This window comes from Thrips palmi, unplaced genomic scaffold (genome assembly GCF_012932325.1).
Source record: "Thrips palmi isolate BJ-2018 unplaced genomic scaffold, TpBJ-2018v1 HiC_scaffold_18, whole genome shotgun sequence".
NCBI lineage: Eukaryota > Metazoa > Arthropoda > Insecta > Thysanoptera > Thripidae > Thrips > Thrips palmi.
The window spans coordinates 7,122,092-7,140,344 of NW_023144627.1; the positions used below are offsets into that span (position 1 = coordinate 7,122,092).

Genomic DNA, 18,253 nt, shown 5'->3' on the forward strand with positions numbered 1-18,253 from the left:
GAATTGGCAGGCGTTCAGCCGCTCCGCCTCGCCGCTCACCTTCCACAGTGGGCCAGAAGACCGTTGGAGGCGGACAACATTCTACACGCGTTTTGAGCTCCAGAGTAGCTAAACAGGACTAAAAACCATTTTGCTCGATAGCACAACTCGGCACAATGCATCTTGTGAGTACAGAGGTGCATTGCGTGAGACGCTCGTGGCAATCATCGTTGTATTTTTTTTTTCACAGTGTGATCGAGTTTTATAATCTGCGCCGTTGTGCTGTCGACGCGTCATTCCAAGAATTATTAGTCGCGGCCAAACGCGTTCCAGTTTGTGGTTTGTCGCGGCCAACTCGCGGTTTCGCGCTTCGCGGCACAGCCGCCACGCGAAGCAGACTATGAGAAATCGTCTGCGCGGAGCGAACCACTCCGAATTTCTCATCCGCGCCGGAACGGGCCCACGACGGCGAAACTGTAACCACTGTAACCCAGCGACGCGGCAACGCGTCGTTCCTGCTGTTCGTCTGCTGCGGGGCTTCCGAGTACACACACACACAACATGGCTGACGTAGTGGAAGATGTTGTGACCCAAGTGAAGGATTTTCTGACAGATTCGCCGGTGAATGGCACCCGCAAGACGCCGGCCACCCCCGAGGGGATGGCCATGGCCTACACCAGCCTGGTGGTCATGGCTGTCCTGCCCATCTTCTTCGGCGCGCTGCGGTCCGTGCGCTACCGCAAGGTGCAGATGGTGAGTACGACCCACTGCCACTGCCCCTACACTGCCCGGCCGTCCCGGTTGGACACGTATGCGGTGCACTCCACCGCTGTTGCACCGAATTCAATCACGCTAACCCCGTCAGCGCTGCCAGACGCCACAAAAAGACAGTTTCTGTTCACGAAAATGAGCCAGGGAGGCTGTTTGAGAGACGTTGAGCTCGTCTTGTTACTACCATATGCCAGGTTAGGTCTGGGATGTGTCAAACGCTAATCTAAACGGACGCAGAAAATTTCAACTGGAAGCTGTCAAACTGCTTGATTTTAGTTTTGCCCTTCTCGACTGGTAATTCAAATTTTCATTCTGTCGAAAACACGCTCTGGTAGTCAGTAGTTATTCCCCGCAACAAATCGGAACCTTCTATGCAGCACTGTGATCCACAGAGCGTGACTAGACCTTTTTCGTGTACATTTCTTCAAAAGCCTCACAAATTTCAAATAATTGAATCAAGAAACTGCTTGAAGTTGGATGTTAATGATTTGCGCAAGTCACTGTGCCATTCCTGCTTCCTACACTCCTATTCATTCAAACCGTCTAATATCTCTGTTGTTTCTCATTTCAGGAATCTGGCACCAAACCAGAAACTATGACAAAGAAGGACGCAGCCGTCTTCCCCCTGGTTGCTAGTGCTGCGTTATTTGGCCTCTATCTATTTTTCAAGGTAACTAGATTTTTAAAAAATTAGTGCTGTATGAGTGTAATGATGCTTGACCGTCGTTGTTCTTTTTGTTTTTTGGTTGATTTTAATCAGATTAGGGCCGGGGAGTATGTTTTCTTACTTACCTATTTATCTAATATTTATTTTTTAAATCAGATTTTCTCTAAGGAGTACGTTAACTTATTGCTGACTGGATACTTCTTCATACTAGGTGTTATCACTCTTACGCACTTAGTGAGGTAAGACCAGAGCCAGTCTTTTATGAACTTGCTTTCAATAAATTTCCACTACTAATGAAAATTTTGCCTTTTTTTACAGTCCTCTGATAAATACACTTGTACCTGCTGCTATACCAAACACACCATTCCACTTGCATTTTAAGTGTGGAAGTGGAGATGAGGAAGAAGATATTATCAACTATAAATTTACCTCACATGATATTGTGTCTCTGATCTGTTGTTCAGTATTTGGAGCGTGGTATTTATGGCAGAAGGCAAGTGTCAAGGATTTTAGTGATTCCCTCTCTTATTCAACCATCATATTTTGAGTTTTATGACATTGTAGTGTTGTTCTGTCACCCCCTTTCAGCACTGGGTTGCCAACAACCTCTTTGGCATCGCATTTGCCATCAGTGGAGTTGAAATGCTCCACCTGAACAACATTGTGACTGGCTGTATTCTACTCTGTGGTCTGTTTGTCTATGACATCTTCTGGGTATTTGGTACCAATGTCATGGTCACTGTGGCAAACTCGTTTGAAGCTCCAATCAAATGTAAGCCTTCTCTTCAAATTTTACATCTTAAAAATGGATTTCTTTGTATTGTGTACTTTCACTTTTCTTACATCACTTGCTGAATTTATTTGGAACTCTTTTTTTTTTTTCAGTGGTATTTCCTCAAGATCTCCTTGAGAAAGGTCTGTCTGCCAGCAACTTTGCAATGCTTGGCCTAGGAGATATTGTCATTCCTGGCATTTTTGTTGCACTTCTTCTGCGATTTGACCACAGGTAAAACATTGAACTTTTCTGTAAATTATCAGAGCAATAGTTAAGCTGTACATCCAGTGTTTTAACATTTTTGCCTTATTTCCTTAGCCTGAAGCGCAACACAAGAACATACTTCTACTCAACTCTCATTGCCTACCTTTTGGGTCTGCTGGCAACCATTTTTGTGATGCATGTTTTCAAGCACGCACAGCCTGCCCTGCTGTATCTTGTGCCATGTTGCATTGCAGTCCCGTGTGGTGTTGCCCTCATCAAAGGAGACCTCAAAGCCTTGTTTGCGTGAGTGCTGCTTTCTTACCATTTACTGCTGTCACCTTACTTTATTGTTTTTATTAATTTTATGTCATGTTTCTATCTTTAGATATGAAGATTATGAAGCATTCGTAGAGGTTGCTAGCAAGAAACCAGCCTCTTCGAAAGAAAAGAAGCAAAAGTAATGTCTCTAGCTAATAGATTATATTTTTTGTCCGAATTGTAAATGTTGCACATTTCCAGACAAACTTTCTTGTGACCTCTTTGTTTTTACAAGTTGTGCTACAAAAAGTATGCGCAATGATATAACTAATTTAGGACATACTTCATGGTCAGTGGATTCAGAAGTTGAATGCTCACTTTATGTTTCATCTTACTTCCCTTGCAATCTTGAGTCAACGAGATGCAATGACTCCAGTATTCTTGTCTTTGATAATTTCATATGCGGTCGTGAGTAATCGTAATTGGTCCCCTAATTTAAGCAAGGATAGATCAATGTGCTGTGTCACCGTTTTGTTTTAGTTTGTCTTCCACATATCTGTGCTTCCTCAACTTGATTATGTCATGTCATATTGATATGTTCTCATTCCATTATTGTAGCCTTGCACACAATAGTTTTTGTTTAATGTAGACATGGCGTACAAGCAATTTTCATTGATACTTGTTTCGTACCTCGTTCTTTAAATTGTATTATTGACTATTGCAAGCTGATAACTTTTTAAGCGTGACAGGTTTTGTGTGCTCCTATGCTTCCCTATGTTTGTTGTCTGTACTTATTTGGAATTGTGATATCTGTGTTTGAAGAGCCATGTTTGGAACTGCAAGAAGTCAGGAAGCCCATCTGTACTGTAAATAGTCATTCTGCACAAAGAGATTGTTGTGTCGTCCTACCTAAGTGATGCTGTTGATCTGTATTTGATGATCATTGTCATGAAGAGTTGACTGATTTTACTGAGCTGTATATACTGCATCTGAAAAGAACTATCACAGTAAAGAGCGAAGCTTGCATATATGAGATGCGCATTTAGACACTTTGTCTCATATGATTATAAGAGTGACATATTTTTATTTATAAATAAATAGAGAATTTTTTGTAGCAATTACAAAGTTATTTTGTTTTTTCTCTGATATCCTGTAAATTGATGTTCTCTGTTTTCTGCCAAATTAATGCTTGTACATATAACAACATGTTCAAGCTGGATATTTTATGTGTTTGTGTAAGGTGATTTCTGATTTTCACTAAATTATAAATGATGGTAATAATAATGATACTTTTGCAGTTCTTTATTGACCTAATTTTTTCATCTGTTGGCCGGTCAAAAGCCGACAGGTGCAGACTTTGGTTGGGAATAACAAGGGTCCAATTTCACAAGTCGTGAACTCTTAATACATGGAAATTTTAAAATACCGATGACTTCAGACAGGAATGTTGATCACAGAGCTGGGAGGGTTCTCTCCGTAATTTTGATGTTGATGTTCTTCGGGCTGGAGGGGGAGGGGGGGGGGCGAGGGGGGTCCTCTACAGCAGGCTCTGCACGTCGATGTCGCTGGGGATGGTGGAGACCACCTTCTTGAGCTCGTTGACGTCGCAGCAGAAGCCCTTGCCCGCCTTGTCGTTGGAGGCGGCCCAGGACAGCCAGGAGTAGCGCGCGCACTCGTCCTTGCAGAGCAGGTCCTCGCCGTTGGTAGTGTGGTGGGGGTTGTTGAGGCCCACGAACGCCGTGCCCTCCTTGGTGGCCGGGTCGTACACGATCTTCCAGTAGTACTTGGGCACGCGGAGGTACTTCTTGTCGGCCTCCAGGAACAGCTCCGTCTCGACGCCGTCCTTGTTGGGCAGCGTGGCCGTGCCCCAGATGCCGGTCACCACCTGTCGAAGGAAAAAAGGTCCAAACTTTGACCGATGGAAACACACTGGAAAAACCAACCGAACCTTGCCAGGCCGGGCGCCTGCGAGGTAGGCAGGCCCGCACTGCTCACGCGCATGCTGGGCTGCCTACCCTTGACTTCACAGGCGCGAGGCGCCGGGCCCCACGTTCTCGACACTCGAGCTCTCTCTCCCTCGGCGCTCCACTCAGCGCATCGTCGCTCTGTCTTTCTCGCTCCCCACAGCGCACAGTGGGCCAGAAGACCAGTGGAGGCGGCCAAAACTAAAGACGCGATTTGAGCTCCAGAGTCGCTAAATGGGACTCGAACCGATCGTGTGACCCCACCAATGGATTGCTCTCCGAACGAGGAATCCATTGGTGGGGTCACACGTTCGGTTCGAGTCCTGTTAGGTGACTCTGGAGCTCAAAACGCGTCCGGGGTTTTGACCGCCTCCGCCGGCCTTCTGGCCCACTGTGCAGCGTTCCGCCGGCGACTCACCTGCACGGAGCGGCCGCTGCTGATGACCCAGTCCCTGACGCTGCTCTCCAGCTTCTCCCAGTTGTCGCCGTTGAAGGTCTGCCACTGCGGCGCGGCGTTGACGTAGTAGAAGGTGGCGGACTGCTGCACGCCCAGGATGTAGTCGGCCTTGGCGGAGAGGTGGCCGCGCGCCAGGAAGTAGTTGTCGTTGTTGGGGTGCACGTAGGCGGAGCCGTCAGTGCCCAGCAGCTTGGTGAAGGCGTTGATCTGGTTGGTGCGCTTGAACAGCGTGTTGGGGTTGACGTTCTCGTAGAAGCCGGCGGGCTTGAACTGGGGCCGCTTGACGCCGGACTCGTGGCCGGCGATGGCGGGGGTCATGTTCATGCGCGAGTACACGGCGTCGAAGGTGGTGCTGTCGAAGCAGTTGTCGATCTGCGTGACGAAGCCGTCGCCGACGGCGAAGCCGATGCGGATTCGCGTGAACTGGTTGTCGCTGCCGCAGCGGCCGGCCTTCTCGGCCGAGTTGACCGCCGCCGACTTGCAGCCCAGCTGGTGCAGCTCCACGCTCTGGCCGTCCACCAGGAAGGCGTCGTCCTCCACGCACTGCGCCGTCAGCACCTGCTTCTTCTTGTTGAGCTTGAAGGCGTTCTTGTTGCCGGGGCAGGCGAGTCGCACGCGCTCCCCGGCCTCCAGCACCACGGCGTCGGCCTGGTCGGGCTCGCGGAACGCCAGGTCGTCGCTGTCGGCCAGCAGGATGGGTTCGGCCGTGGGGAGGCCGCCGTTCAGGTGGATCTTGCAGGCTGCACGCAGAGACAGCGGTCAGCGCCCCACCGCGCCGTGTTGCACAGTGGGCCAGAGGACCAGACTGGCGGCCGAAACTCCTTGATGCGTTTTGAGCTCCAGAGTCGCTAAATGGGACTCGAACCGGACGTGTGACCCCACCAATGGATTCCTCGTTCGGAGAGCAATCCATTGGTGGGGTCACCACACGTTCGGTTCGAGTCCTGCTCAGCGACTCTGGAGCTCAAAACGCGTCTAGAATTTTGACCACCTCCACCGGTCTTCAGGCCCACTTTGTGTTGCCCAGCGTCGAAAAGGTGCCCAGATGCTGCCAAGCAGGCAGGCTGAGGTTTGCAGCCCTTTCCACACTGTTGCATCATTGCATGGCGCTTCGGGCGTGTAACTCTGTATACTTACTCTTGCCGGTGGGGGCGGGCTTGGGGGTGACGGTGGTCGGCTTGGAGGCTGCAAGGGGCAGGGTCAGGTCAGTGTGACTCATCCAATGCCTTTACTCCAGGTCCACTTTACAGTGCACTCACTGGGCTGCGCGGTGGTGGGCGCGTCCGTGGTGGGCTGCTGGGTGGGCTGCTGGGTGGGCTGCTGGGTTGGCTGCTGGGTGGGCTGCTCAGTGGGCTGCTCGGTGGGCCGCGGGGCCTCGGTGGTGGGGCTGGGCAGGGGCTGCTCGGTGGCCTCCAGGATGAAGCGCTGCACGGAGTCCTCGGCGAGGTCCAGGAAGCGCACCAGGCCGCCGCGTTTGCCGGAACCCTTGCCGGTGGCCAGGCCGACCACGGCGCCGTCCACCACCAGCAGGCCGCCCTGCTGCAGGTTGGTCTGCGCGCACAGGCCGGACGGCGAGGCGTCCACGCCGGCGATGCAGTACTTGGGCAGCACCAGCACGGCCTGCGCCACGGAGCGCTTCAGCCAGCCCCAGGCCGCCACCTCGGCGAAGGAGCCGGGCAGGGCGGACTGGGAGCCCACCAGGGCGACGGGGCGGGCCAGCCTGGGGCACGCCAACAAAACAAGTCATCAGTGAGCCAGGAGGTTTGGTTTTGAGGAGCGCCACGTTTTGTATTCAAACTATTTTTTGATAGGATCAACGGATCACGTTTTCGATTGTTGCAAATTTATGTTTTTGCAGTTTACGGACAATTTCCTCGATGATTTTTTTTTTTTACATGGGAGAAGGTGCTAGGCTAGACCAAAAACGATAAGGGTTCTGAAAAATCCCTAAAAATATGAAAGAAAAATAACAACAACCACAACAACAACAACAACAACAACAACAACAACAACAAAACTAAAACCACAAAATTGGAAAAAAAATATGATAAAATGTTATTTTGTCCGGTTGCGTCTCTTATCGATTTCCGAAGCTACTGTGGAGATGTAAACCGTAATTGAAGCACTCGAAGCTGTTCGATAGGTTCGATAGCGTCGCGAAATGAGCTATCGCATTCCGAAATCTGAAGAGGGCGCGACATCTTTCACAATGTGGGCAACATTCAAGTTCGATTGGGGCGCAGATAAAACGTGACGGAAGCACTGCGTGCAAAGCCAAACTTTTGACCGCTTTGCCCTTCACGGGATGACAGCCGCACGCTTAAAACCTTCCAAAGTATTTCAAGTATACATAGTACGTACAAACTAATTTTTTTTTTGTTATATGAAGAAATAGTTCGTAAATTACGAACAGTTTTCTTTGTAAGCTTATGTATGCTCCAAATCCTTTGTTACAACAAGCTGCTTTTCTGTGTAATGCCTAAAATAGTTTGTAAGGTTTTCAGAGGGCAGGCGTTTGTCTATACCGGATGGATTACAAAAAAAAAGGCAGAAAATGCAGGAAGACCTGTCTGACATGACGTCATCACGTACTTGCTAGGGGCAGCCTCCGCCAGCTTTAGGACGGCGACGTTCTCCTCGGGGTGCACCAGGACCGCGTCCACCTTGATCTTCTTGCCCTGCAGGTTGATGAAGGGGATGTTGACGTCGGTGCCGACGCGCACCGAGAGGTCGGACGCCGGAGTGCTGCGAGTGCAGACAGCAGGTGTCACACAGTGGATTTGCCAGAAGACCGGTGGAGGCGGCCAAAGACGCGTTTTGAGCTCCAGAGTCGCTAAATGGGACTCGAACCGAACGTGTGACCCCACCAATGGATTGCTCTCCGAACGAGGAATCCATTGGTGGGGTCACACGTTCGGTTCGAGTCCTATTTAGCGACTCCGGAGCTCAAACCGCGTCTAGAGTTTTGGCTGCCGGCGCCGGTCTTCTGGTTAGCAGTGGATCGGTGGTTCGGTTCCCGGTGGCTACCTGCCGACGAGGTTGGCCGCGACCACGGCATACTGGTCGAGGATCAGCGCGGCGGGGGCGATGGTCCTCCCGGACTTGACCACTTGGATCTACACGCCAAACAAAATATATTCTAAACAAATGTTCCAATTTTTTTTTGTACAAACCGGATATTAGTCGCGCAATCATTTGCGATTGCTGCGGTCGCTGGCTTCGCGACGGCTTACCGTGTAGGAGTAATCATCCCCACCACGACTGAGCGCGAGGTTGTGCGCTTGGAGCAGCACCGAGGGTGACCCTGCCAACGACAACAACAGTGGATAACCGACATGAGCGCAAACAACAACAACAACAATGTTTTGGCTGCCACCTCAACTTTTTCAACAAAATTCACTCAGCTGGAACTTTCAGAGTCCCGCCTGCACGCGGCAAAGTATGAAAATATCGATGCCGCGTCCGACTAACTTTCCCAGACAGTGTAACGCGGTGTATCGCGAATCGCCGGGCCAGGCGTGTGGTCACGTCGTTACGCTATACGGCGCTCAGCAGACAGAGTCGTTTTCGTCGCGGTGTCTCTCTCGCACCTGTACGGGTCACCCCGTGAGTGCAAGAGAGACAGAGAGACGAAGCTACAGCAGTGGAGGGGCGCCGAGGCGCGTGGCACGGGTTGTGCGGGTCATAACGGTGCCGGTCCAGGCCCCTATCGCCCTGTCTCTCTCGCACTCACGGGGCGTGCGACACGGGTGCGAGAGAGAGGGAAACAGTGACGCGCAATGGCTCTGCCGGGGACGGGTTGGGGCAGTCTGGAACGGCCCCCTCCAACGACCTGGACGACGCGGCGCAGTGGGCCAGAAGACCGGTGGAGGCGGACAAAACTCTAGACGCGTTTTGAGCTCCAGAGTCGCTATATCGGACTCGAGCCGAGCGTGTGACCCCACCAATGGATTCCGCGCTCGGAGAGCAATCCATTGGTGGGGTCACACGTTCGGTTCGAGTCCGATATAGCGACTCTGGAGCTCAAAACGCGTTTAGAGTTTTGGCCGCCTCCACCGGTCTTCTGGCCCACTGTGCGCTGGGGCTTCCCTCCCGAGGCGCCGCGGCGGCGAGGCACACTGGAAACGCGGTCACTACACCTGAAGCGGCGCCAGTGACGCAGCCACACTGTTCATCACGGCTAAACACCGACCTGACCCATTCGGAAGGGTCGTTTCGCCGCTCCGTCTCTGTCGCACTCACGGTGGCAGGGCAGGGCCAAGGGTGCGAGAGAGAGAGAGAGAGAGAGAGAGAGAGAGAGAGAGAGAGGACTCACCCGCGGCGGTGGCGGCGAGGGCCGCCAGGCAAAGCACGGCCAGCATGTTGCGGTGTGGTGGAGGCGCCAAGTGACGCGCCGCCGTCCGCGCGCCGCGTCTTGTAGTCCATGGCGGTATCTCGGTCCGCGGCGTCCGCGGCGTCCGCGGCTAGAGGCCCGTCCTGCGTCCTGCCCTGCACACTGATTCCGAGAGTCGTTTTCGTCACTCTGCCTCTCACGCCCCTGCAAGGGACGCCTCGTGAGAGCGAGACAGACTGATCCCGAGAGTCTCTCGCACTCACGATCAGGTCCTTCGTCCGGCCTGGGATCGGACGTCGCACCGGCGGCTGCGTCCGCGGCGAGGCCGATAAGGACATTTCGCAAATTCACACTGACTGGCAGTAGCACATGTGGAGGCACGAGGCAGTGCGGCGCACAGTGGGCCAGAAGACCGGTGGAGCGGCCAAAACCCCAGACGCGTTTTGAGCTCCAGAGTCGCTAAACGGGACTCGAACCGAACGTGTGACCCCACCAATGGATTCCTCGTTCGGAGAGCAATCGGAGAGCAGGTTAGGTTAGGGAGCAACGAAGTATTTCCATTTTTATTATTTTTTTCCCTTGTCGCGTCCGAACCTGTTCAGGATGACTCCAGACCGATGGTTGGTACTCCTGGGAGGCAGTTAGGAGTTCGGAGGTCAGTCAGTAAAGACAAGAGGTGTAAAAGCCCCGGAGATAGCAGTGTTGTTGACCTCTCTGTCTCTGTCTCTCTCTCTCTCGCCTCGAAAGCCTTTTATTTCCAGTATAAAGGTGTGATACATCAGGATAGTGGGTAAAGCATTTCGAGGCAACTGATGTTTTTCAATTCCAATTTTATTTTAATGCCAAGTTTTGATCAAATTTCCCCGAATTTGAGGACGAATTTTGCGAAACGAGTGAGTCGTTGCACGCTCTACCACCAGTTGGAAGCGTCCTCCTCGGAGGAGGGCCAGGTGAGCAGCTCCTTGCTGAGGTCCTGGTCGCGCTTGTCGTCCTGGTTGCGCTTGGGCTCCTCCTCGCTGCTGGAAGAGGAAGAGGAGGAAGAGGAGGAGGAGGAGGAAGAGGAGGAAGAGGAGGAGGAAGACTCATCGTCCGAGCCGCTGAGGAGCTTCTCCAGGCTGGCGGCGGCCTGCTCCACCAGCTCGCTGGCGATCTTGAGCTTGGTGGTGGTGGACACCCAGGCGGCCTGCTTGATGTCGGACTCCTCCTCGTTGGACTGCACGGAGGCGCGGATGCTGAGCAGGGCCTTGAGGCTGTTGGCGATGCGGCGCCCGGCCTCGGTCACCTTGGCGGCATCGCCGCTGGCGCAGTGCAGGCTCTTGACGGTCAGCACGTCGGCGGTGGACACGGCCTTGGACTTCTTGGCGGCCACCTGCAGGGACAGGGACTGCTTCTCCTGCTTCACGGCGCTGGACTTCTCGCCGCTGCGCTGCTGGTTCTGGTTCAGGGTGGCACCCAGCCTGAGGCTAGCCTGCTGCTGCTGGGGGGCGGTCTTCTTCTCGGCCTGGTTCTGACTCTGGCCCGGCCTGAGGCTAGCCGGCTGCTGCCTCTGCTGCTGAGCGTTCCTGTTCTGGTTCAGGGTGGCGCCCAGCCTGAGGCTACCCTGCTGCTGCTGCTTCTGCTGCTTCTGCTCCTGCTGCTGCTGAGCGTTCCTGTTCTGGTTCAGGGTGGCGCCCAGCCTGAGGCTACCCTGCTGCTGCTGCTTCTGCTGCTTCTGCTCCTGCTGCTGCTGAGCGTTCCTGTTCTGGTTCAGGGTGGCACCCAGCCTGAGGCTACCCTGCTGCTGCTGTTGCTGCTGCCTCTGCTCCTGCTGAGCGTTCCTGTTCTGGTTCAGGGTGGCGCCGAGCCTGAGGCTACCCTGCTGCTGAGCATTCCTGGCCTGGTTCTGGTTCTGGGCAGCGCCGAGCCTGAGGCTAGCCTGCTGCTGCTGCTGGCCGTTCCTGTTGTTGCTGCTGCCCTGGCTGAGGCCGAAGCTGAAGCCACCGAGCCTCTGCTGCTGCTGCTGCTGCTGCTGCTGGTTGCCACCGAACCTGCTGTTGAAAAGGCCTCCCAACGCGGAGTTCCACCAGTTGTTGTTGTTGTTGTTGTTGTTGTTGGTCGCAGCGACCTCCTCGGAGGACGCGCTCGACGAGTCAGACTCCGCACACACCGCCTGTCAAGAGAAGAAATTGAATCCACTGTCAGTAAAGCCGTGTCACCGCACAGTGGACCAGAAGACCGGTGGAGGCGGACAAAACTCCAAACGCGTTTTAAGCTCCAGAGTCGCTAAATGGGACTCGAACCGAACGTGTGATCCCACCAATGGATTCCTCGTTCGGAGAGCAATCCATTGGTGGGGTCACACGTTCGGTTCGAGTCCCATTTAGCGACTCTGGAGCTCAAAACGCGTCTAGAATTTTAGCCGCCTCCACCGGTCTCCTGGCCCACTGTGCGCCGCTTTCTTGTTTCATTTTCAACAGGTTATCCGTGACGTGCGTAGATTGCCACTTGATTGTCAACAAGTTGGTCAGACTGTCCGTGCCGCTCAAAAAAAAATGGCAACGGTAGCGAGGTGACGTGATTTTCGGCTATCTCCTCGAGACGAAGAGAGATAGACTGCCGCCCGTGGTTCTGGCCGCTCTGGCGCGTGGCCCGGCTACTTTGGATTAGCACTATCTCGAGGGACCCAGCTACCCGTACTCCATGCGAAAGACCATAAGAGGCAGTATTGCCACCTAAGTGGTCAAAAATTCGCACAATGCACCATGTGGAAAGGGTTGCCAACCTCAGCCTGCCTAACTGGCAATATCTGAGCTCTGTCGAGAAGTCACCAGAGTTGACGGGACGGCAGGCTGTGGTTGACAATCTGGTTGCCATGTGCATGACGCTTGCAATGCTCACCGTCTATAAGTTATGTTTTGACAATTTTTGTGGCAATTTTTGGCACTTTTTTGTCACTTTCTGAGGCACCTTCTTACCTGGAGGGCGAGGAGGCCAGCAAGCACGGTGAACATCAACTTGGCCGCCATGGTGGACGTGTCGAAGAGGGACTGCGCAACTCCGGCAAGCCCGTCGCCAATTTATAGCCATCTGTGTTTGGAGACGCAGCAGACCGATTCCGAGAGTCGTTGTCGTCGCGGCGTCTCTGTCGCACCTGCAAGAGACGCCCCATGAGTGCGAGAGAGACAGAAAGTCTCCGTCCTTGCCAGACTCGGTTTCTGTGGGAAGTAGATGCACAGGTGCGAGCAGGGTGCGACGCCAAGCCTCGAGCCGCACGCCTAGCCAGCCTGGGCATCGGGGCCCTAGGCCACACAAGTGTGCGAAAATGCCTACGATCAGGCTCGGACTGGCCAGGGCAGACAGGCAGTAAAATCTGCCGGGGCCTTCGGGTTTAGGACCAGTAACGTCACAAAGTTGGTCAAAAAGTGATTGAATCTCAGAAAGTAGCCGTTTTCGCTGAATTTGGGCGGCCACTGCGTCCGATCTAGTTGCTACCAAAGGCCTCCCTCGACGTCCTAGTGTTCTTAAGACCCTACTCTTTCATGCCCTGTATCGGGAAGACGTTGACCACAACGATTTTGCCTTTGACCGCAACGATTTTGGGACCAAAGTTGGTCAAAAAGTGGTCGAATCTAGGAAATTTGCTGATTTTGCTGACTTTGGGCGGCCACTGTGTCCAATCTAGTTACCGTAAAAGGCCTCCCTCGACGCCCTTGCATTCTTAAGACTCTACTCTTTCATGCCCTGTATCGGGCAGACGTTGACCACAACGATTTTGCCTTTGACCGCAACGATTTTGGGACCAAAGTTGGCCAAAAAGTGGCCGAATCTAGGAAATTTGCTGATTTTGCTGACTTTGGGTGGCCACTGTGTCCAATCTAGATGCATTAAAAGGCCTCCCTCGACGCCCTAGAATTCTTAAGACCCTACTCTTTCATGTCCTGTACGGGAAGGTTATTGACCGCAACTAGTTTGGGAGCGGTAGCCTCACAAAGTTGGTCATGAAGGGTAAAAACAATGATGATCGGGGGCCTTTTGCGCTCTTATCCGCCAGGGCCTTTTGGGGGCCAGTCCGAGCCTGCCTACGATGCACCCAGTGTCGGAAGGGTTGCCAGCCTAAGCCTGCCTACTGGGCAATGGTTGGCCTCTGCTTTCGAGAAGTAGGCTGACGTTGGCAACCCTTCCAACACGCCTGCCTATTTGTACCCACACTGGCCTTGGTGGCGAAATAAGTAATTGTTGGCGGATCGCTCTGCTATCTGCAGCTGCAGATGAATTCTCCCCCTTGCTCGGCAGAAATCTTCACTGTTATTCAACAGACGTTGAAGTCAAATTCTATAGAATGGGAGTTTTGTCACGTTCGTCGGAATGTCCATGAATGTGGGTCCACGTTCAAACGGATGTGACATCGTTTTCAAACGAACGCGCCAAAATTCAGGCGCTAACGATCGTGACGTGGCGTTCGTTGAACAACGGATTGGTTGCCTCTCGAAAGTAAAACAACAATCGATGTTGCAATCGGCGAACACATCGGTAGACTCGTCAATGCCAACGTCTTGGGTGTGAGCAGCTGCGGTTTGTTTGACGAGGGAAGTCGGCAAGCGGCGCTTTGGTCTGCCAAAAATCAGCACAAAATACAGGTGCTTTTTTCACTTTTCCTATTTAAATTGACGCGGGACATCCAGGACGCACAGTTGGCCAGAAGACCGGTGGGGGTGGACAAAATTCTAGACGCGTTTTGAGCTCCGGAGTCGCTAAATGGGACTCGAACCGAACGTGTGACCCCACCAATGGATTCCTCTTCGAACGACGAATTCATTGGTGGGGTCGCACGTTTAGTTCGAGCCCTGCTTAGCGACTCTGGAGCTCAAAACGCGTCTAGAGTTTCGGCCGCCTCCACCGGTCTTCTGGCCCACTGTGGGACGACGCGATGGGAAGCAATGAGTGCAGAGATAAGCGACGCGGTCCTCGGGGGTCCTGGCGGCACGGTCCCGGCGCCCAGTCCGCTCCGCACCGCGTCGCTTCCCAGACACGCTGCACAGTGTGCTGGCCGACATGCAGCTTGCCTTCCTACTGCTGTCGGCGCTTGCCGTGCTGCACAGTGTGCTGCACAGTGTGCTGGCCGGGGCTGCCGGTACGTCGAACGGATGCCCTATCGAATACTCGCACGAAAAAGGATGAAAAAAATGTCCTGATTGGTTTCGCAGTCATGAGCTTTTACACAGACGCAGGTGGATTTGGTTTGTTTACCTTTAACCGACCTATGGGTTTTCAAAGAAGACCCGAGCAGTTTTCGCGTTAAAGCAAATAACGCCGTGCGTCGCACAGCAGAGTTGCAGGGCAGCTCAAAGTCGGCACGGTTGCCAACCTCAGCCTGGGCGTACTGAGCAACATCTCGAGAGCGCACCCCGGGCATCCGGGCATTCCCTTGCAGGCAGGCTGAGGTTGGCCACCGTGTCGACACAGGAGCATGGAGGGAACTTTTGCCTACCGTGCCCAGCCTTGCCGGACCCTAGCCTCCCGAATGCACCACGTGGCAGCAAGAGATGGGGCAAACTCCACCGTCCGGATAACGCGACCACTCCAAGCAAGTGGCCAAAGCGCCAAACATTGAGAACAGATAGGGCTCAGGTGTTCGGCCCGACCGGACCCGAGCGCCGTTCAGCGAACGAGTCTCGGCGTTCACGGAACGACTTAGTTCTCAAGACTCCAAAGGGTCCGCCAGCCACTTCTTGCGCCCACTGAACAAGCACGGATTGCGCTCACGTACACTCACTTCCATTTTGATCAGAAAATGCCTGCACGTAACTGAGGCACGGTAAGTGAGGCATACCAATGTAAGGAGGCCAAAAGCAAGGCTACACCCACTGGTAAACTCACTATATACAGTCACACTTTGTTTTATTTTAAGTTTTTTTTTTCTGTCAGTGGTGGACCCCTTGCAAGAATCCCAGGCTTGGCGACGTTTCGGGGTTCAGCCGGCTCCTAAGCCATTGCCTCCTCCACCCCCTCACTCCCTCACCCCTTTCCCCTCACACACACACACACAAACACACACACACACACACACACGGCACGTGACCAGTAAATATGAACACGATAAGGTCCCGAGCCTGTCACCATGGCAGTGGTGGTCCTTCCCCATGGACAATGGACACACGCGTCATGGTCACGGTTTTGGCCGTGACTGCTCCCAAGTTATCCCCTGGTTCATTGTTTATTGCCGTTCCGCTATCACGACCGCCGTTGTTATCTTAGCGGCCTCAAGAGGCCCCGTTCGCGGATGTTTTTCTGCATTGTGATCCAGAGCCACTCCACTGGTTAAAAAAAGGATGACGTCATGTTTCGCCTTACCTTGCTGACCCGAACCGCTAAAGGTCTGCATAGGCCTAACAGCGTTGATGATGATGATGATGATGATGATGATGATGATGATGATGATGATGATGATGATGATGATGATGATGATGATGATGATGATGATGATGATGATGATGTTGGCGGACTACCGCCCCTTGCCCCCAGGGTCCCCAGGGTCTCCGGGGCGGCTGCGCATCGTGGGTGGCCTGGAGACCTCCATCGAGCGCTTCAACTACCAGGCCTCCATCCAGCACAGCGGCACCGGGCAGCACAACTGCGGCGGCTCCATCGTGTCGCCCAGGTGGATCCTGTCGGCGGCCCACTGCTTCTACCGGTGCGTCGACTGTCCGTTCGGGTTCGGGAGGCGCCTGCAGCCCTCGGCATAGGCCAGCCCGCCGTGCCGCCGTGCCGCGGCTGTGCCGCGGCTGTGCCGCGTGCTGCCTATCCTCGACTCGGCGGGCGCCAAAGCTCGCACCTCGCTGAAGCAACGCGCACAGTGGGCCAGAAGACCGGTGGAGGCCGTCAGAATCCCGGACGGGTTCTTAGCTCCAGAGTCGCTGAATGGAACTCGAACCGAACGTGTGACCCCACCAATGGATTGCTCTCCGAACGAGGAATCCATTGGTGGGGTCACACGTTCGGTTCGAGTCCCATTTAGCGACTCTGGAGCTCAAAACGCGTCTGGAGTTTTGGCCGCCTCCACCGGTCGTCTGGCCCACTGCGACGCGGTCCACATGCTGCTTGTCGTTTCCCAGTGACCCCTCGCCGGCGTCGTGGCAAGTCCGCGTGGGCACCTCCACCTGGGCCGACGGCGGCGTGGTGCACGAGCTGGACCGCGTGGAGGCCTGGCCCGAGTTCTCCGAGGACGACTTCAAGACGGACGTGGCGCTGGTGCTCCTCAAGACCGCCATCGCCTTCGACGAGCGCGCCCAGCCCGTCGCGCTCACGTCCCGCGGCGCGGCCGGCCAGGCCAGGCCGGGCTCCTACGGCACCGTCACCGGCTGGGGGCAGCTGGGGGTGGGTGCACAGTGGGCCAGAAGGCCGGTGGAGGCGGCCAAAACTCTAGACGCGTTTTAAGCTCCAGTGTCGGTAAATGGGACTCGAACCGAACGTGTGACCCCACCAATGGATTCCTCGTTCGGAGAGCAATCCATTGGTGGGGTCACACGCTCGGTTCGAGCCAAAGAGAAGTGAAAAATGAAGGTTCTTTTGCTTCCGGCGATTGTTTGGCAGTACTGGCTGTTCGACCTGCCCAGCACGCTGCGCGTCGCCCGGCTCCGCTTCATGGACCCCGACGTCTGCACGATGGCCTACTCCGACGGTGTACCTCCCTTCGCCGAGACCATGGTCTGCGCCAGCACCTACGCCAAGGACGCTTGCACTGTGAGTCCCGCCCCCACATCACTAGTTTTTAGGACTTTCACAATTTATTTGCTTTTAATATTTTTCAGGGAGATTCTGGCGGCCCCCTGGTGTCGGACCGACGCGTGCAGGTCGGCATCGTGTCCTGGGGGCAGGGCTGCGCGGAGTACGGCCGGCCCGGCGTGTTCACGGACCTCTCGCACCCCGACGTCTTCGACTTCATCAAGCAGACCATGGCGGGGGAGGACGACGTCGTCGAGGACGCCGTCGAGGACGCCGTCGAGGACGCCGTCGAGGACGCCGTCGAGGACGCCGTCGAGGACGCCGTCGAGGACGCCGTCGAGGACGCCGTCGAGGACGCCGTCGAGGACGCCGTCGAGGACGCCGTCGAGGACGCCGTCGAGGACGCCGTCGAACGCGGACACGACTAGGGGCGCCGCGGTTTAAATACACTTTGAAACAACGAAACGGTGTGTTACATTACCCCCATCGAGTCCCTCCTGTCCACAGTGCGCCAGAAGACCGATGGAGGCGTCCAAAATCCCCGACGCGTTTTGAGCTCCAGATTCGCTGAATGGTACTCGAACCGAACGTGTGACCCCACCAGTGGATTCCTCGTTCGGAGAGTAATCCATTGGTGGGGTCACACGCTCGGTTTGAGTCCCATTTAGCGACTCTGGAGCTCAAAACGCGTCTGGAGTTTTGGCCGCCTTCACCGTTCTTCTGGCAAGTCCACTGTGCGTGTAGGGCTGCCTACCTGCTGGCTGCTGGCCAGGCTGCTGGGCACCCCCGGCAGCCCCGCCAGCCCCAGGGCCACGCTGGCGCTGGCCACGCTGGGGGCGCTGGCGTTGGAGGCGCTGGACCGCGACCGCACCAGGGCGCTGGGCTGGACTCTGAAACTCAAAACGCATCCGGGATTTTGGCCGCCTCCACCGGTCTTCTGGCCCACTGCGAGCGGTCCGCTTCCAATCTGCGCTCCGAATCTCGCGCGGTGTGCCGGTCACGCGATTTCTCATACATCGCGAGGAGAGGAGCCAGGGTCTGCAAGTTCGGTTTCATAAATCCGATTTTTATCGTGATTCTTCTGCCATTGTTGTCGCTGGGATAGAAATTTCGTACATCTAGATCCGTGTTGAGAATCTAAGAA

At 54.5% G+C, this 18,253-nt stretch overlaps 4 protein-coding genes across 6 annotated transcripts; 2 read left to right on the forward strand and 2 right to left on the reverse strand.

Annotated features, from left to right (window-relative positions):
• The first annotated feature begins 449 nt into the window (after positions 1–449).
• LOC117645275 (minor histocompatibility antigen H13) lies at positions 450–3,941 on the forward strand. Of its 2 annotated transcripts, none has more exons than XM_034385342.1 (8): positions 450–732; positions 1,322–1,420; positions 1,574–1,656; positions 1,736–1,910; positions 2,006–2,189; positions 2,303–2,423; positions 2,511–2,699; positions 2,782–3,941. In XM_034385342.1, the coding sequence occupies exons 1-8, from the start codon at positions 541–543 to the stop codon at positions 2,855–2,857; spliced, it is 1,119 nt and encodes a 372-aa protein (XP_034241233.1). In that variant the 5' UTR covers positions 450–540; the 3' UTR covers positions 2,858–3,941. The 2 variants fall into 2 exon arrangements, with proteins under 2 accessions (XP_034241233.1, XP_034241234.1); XM_034385343.1 differs by lacking the exon at positions 450–732 and adding an exon at positions 767–944.
• Positions 3,939–9,527, reverse strand: LOC117645272. Its single transcript, XM_034385340.1, has 8 exons — positions 9,391–9,527; positions 8,309–8,379; positions 8,103–8,191; positions 7,668–7,820; positions 6,335–6,795; positions 6,213–6,260; positions 5,037–5,815; positions 3,939–4,539 (listed from the first exon to the last, which is right to left on the reverse strand). Exons 1-8 carry the CDS (start codon positions 9,434–9,436, stop codon positions 4,192–4,194), a joined length of 1,995 nt encoding a protein of 664 aa, XP_034241231.1. The 5' UTR covers positions 9,437–9,527; the 3' UTR covers positions 3,939–4,191.
• Positions 9,528–10,218: 691 nt separating this feature from the next.
• Positions 10,219–12,516, reverse strand: LOC117645273 (putative uncharacterized protein DDB_G0271606). The gene is made up of 2 exons (XM_034385341.1): positions 12,363–12,516; positions 10,219–11,557 (listed from the first exon to the last, which is right to left on the reverse strand). The coding sequence occupies exons 1-2, from the start codon at positions 12,411–12,413 to the stop codon at positions 10,319–10,321; spliced, it is 1,290 nt and encodes a 429-aa protein (XP_034241232.1). The 5' UTR covers positions 12,414–12,516; the 3' UTR covers positions 10,219–10,318.
• A 1,853-nt stretch (positions 12,517–14,369) lies between these two features.
• LOC117645276 (trypsin delta-like) lies at positions 14,370–17,566 on the forward strand. Of its 2 annotated transcripts, none has more exons than XM_034385344.1 (5): positions 14,370–14,518; positions 15,910–16,078; positions 16,500–16,761; positions 16,978–17,127; positions 17,196–17,566. In XM_034385344.1, exons 1-5 carry the CDS (start codon positions 14,440–14,442, stop codon positions 17,535–17,537), a joined length of 1,002 nt encoding a protein of 333 aa, XP_034241235.1. In that variant the 5' UTR covers positions 14,370–14,439; the 3' UTR covers positions 17,538–17,566. The 2 variants fall into 2 exon arrangements, with proteins under 2 accessions (XP_034241235.1, XP_034241236.1); XM_034385345.1 differs by having other exon boundaries at positions 14,373–14,518; positions 15,919–16,078.
• Positions 17,567–18,253: the final 687 nt, after the last annotated feature.

What these genes read in the sequence shown, in the direction of transcription:
- LOC117645275 (XM_034385342.1), top strand. Translation starts at nt 541, where the DNA reads ATGGCTGACGTAGTGGAAGATGTTGTGACCCAAGTGAAGGATTTTCTG. An exon ending in GCCTCTATCTATTTTTCAAG is followed by an intron (nt 1,421 to 1,573) that starts GTAACTAGATTT and finishes TTTTTAAATCAG; the next exon opens with ATTTTCTCTAAGGAGTACGT. An exon ending in GACCTCAAAGCCTTGTTTGC is followed by an intron (nt 2,700 to 2,781) that starts GTGAGTGCTGCT and finishes TTCTATCTTTAG; the next exon opens with ATATGAAGATTATGAAGCAT.
- LOC117645272 (XM_034385340.1), bottom strand. Translation starts at nt 9,436, where the DNA reads ATGCTGGCCGTGCTTTGCCTGGCGGCCCTCGCCGCCACCGCCGCGG. An exon ending in GCGGCCAACCTCGTCGGCAG is followed by an intron (nt 7,821 to 8,102) that starts GTAGCCACCGGG and finishes CTGCACTCGCAG; the next exon opens with CACTCCGGCGTCCGACCTCT. An exon ending in GCGGAGGCTGCCCCTAGCAA is followed by an intron (nt 6,796 to 7,667) that starts GTACGTGATGAC and finishes GGCGTGCCCCAG; the next exon opens with GCTGGCCCGCCCCGTCGCCC.
- LOC117645273 (XM_034385341.1), bottom strand. Translation starts at nt 12,413, where the DNA reads ATGGCGGCCAAGTTGATGTTCACCGTGCTTGCTGGCCTCCTCGCCCTC. An exon ending in CTGGCCTCCTCGCCCTCCAG is followed by an intron (nt 11,558 to 12,362) that starts GTAAGAAGGTGC and finishes TTCTCTTGACAG; the next exon opens with GCGGTGTGTGCGGAGTCTGA.
- LOC117645276 (XM_034385344.1), top strand. Translation starts at nt 14,440, where the DNA reads ATGCAGCTTGCCTTCCTACTGCTGTCGGCGCTTGCCGTGCTGCACAGT. An exon ending in CCGGCTGGGGGCAGCTGGGG is followed by an intron (nt 16,762 to 16,977) that starts GTGGGTGCACAG and finishes ATTGTTTGGCAG; the next exon opens with TACTGGCTGTTCGACCTGCC. An exon ending in ACGCCAAGGACGCTTGCACT is followed by an intron (nt 17,128 to 17,195) that starts GTGAGTCCCGCC and finishes AATATTTTTCAG; the next exon opens with GGAGATTCTGGCGGCCCCCT.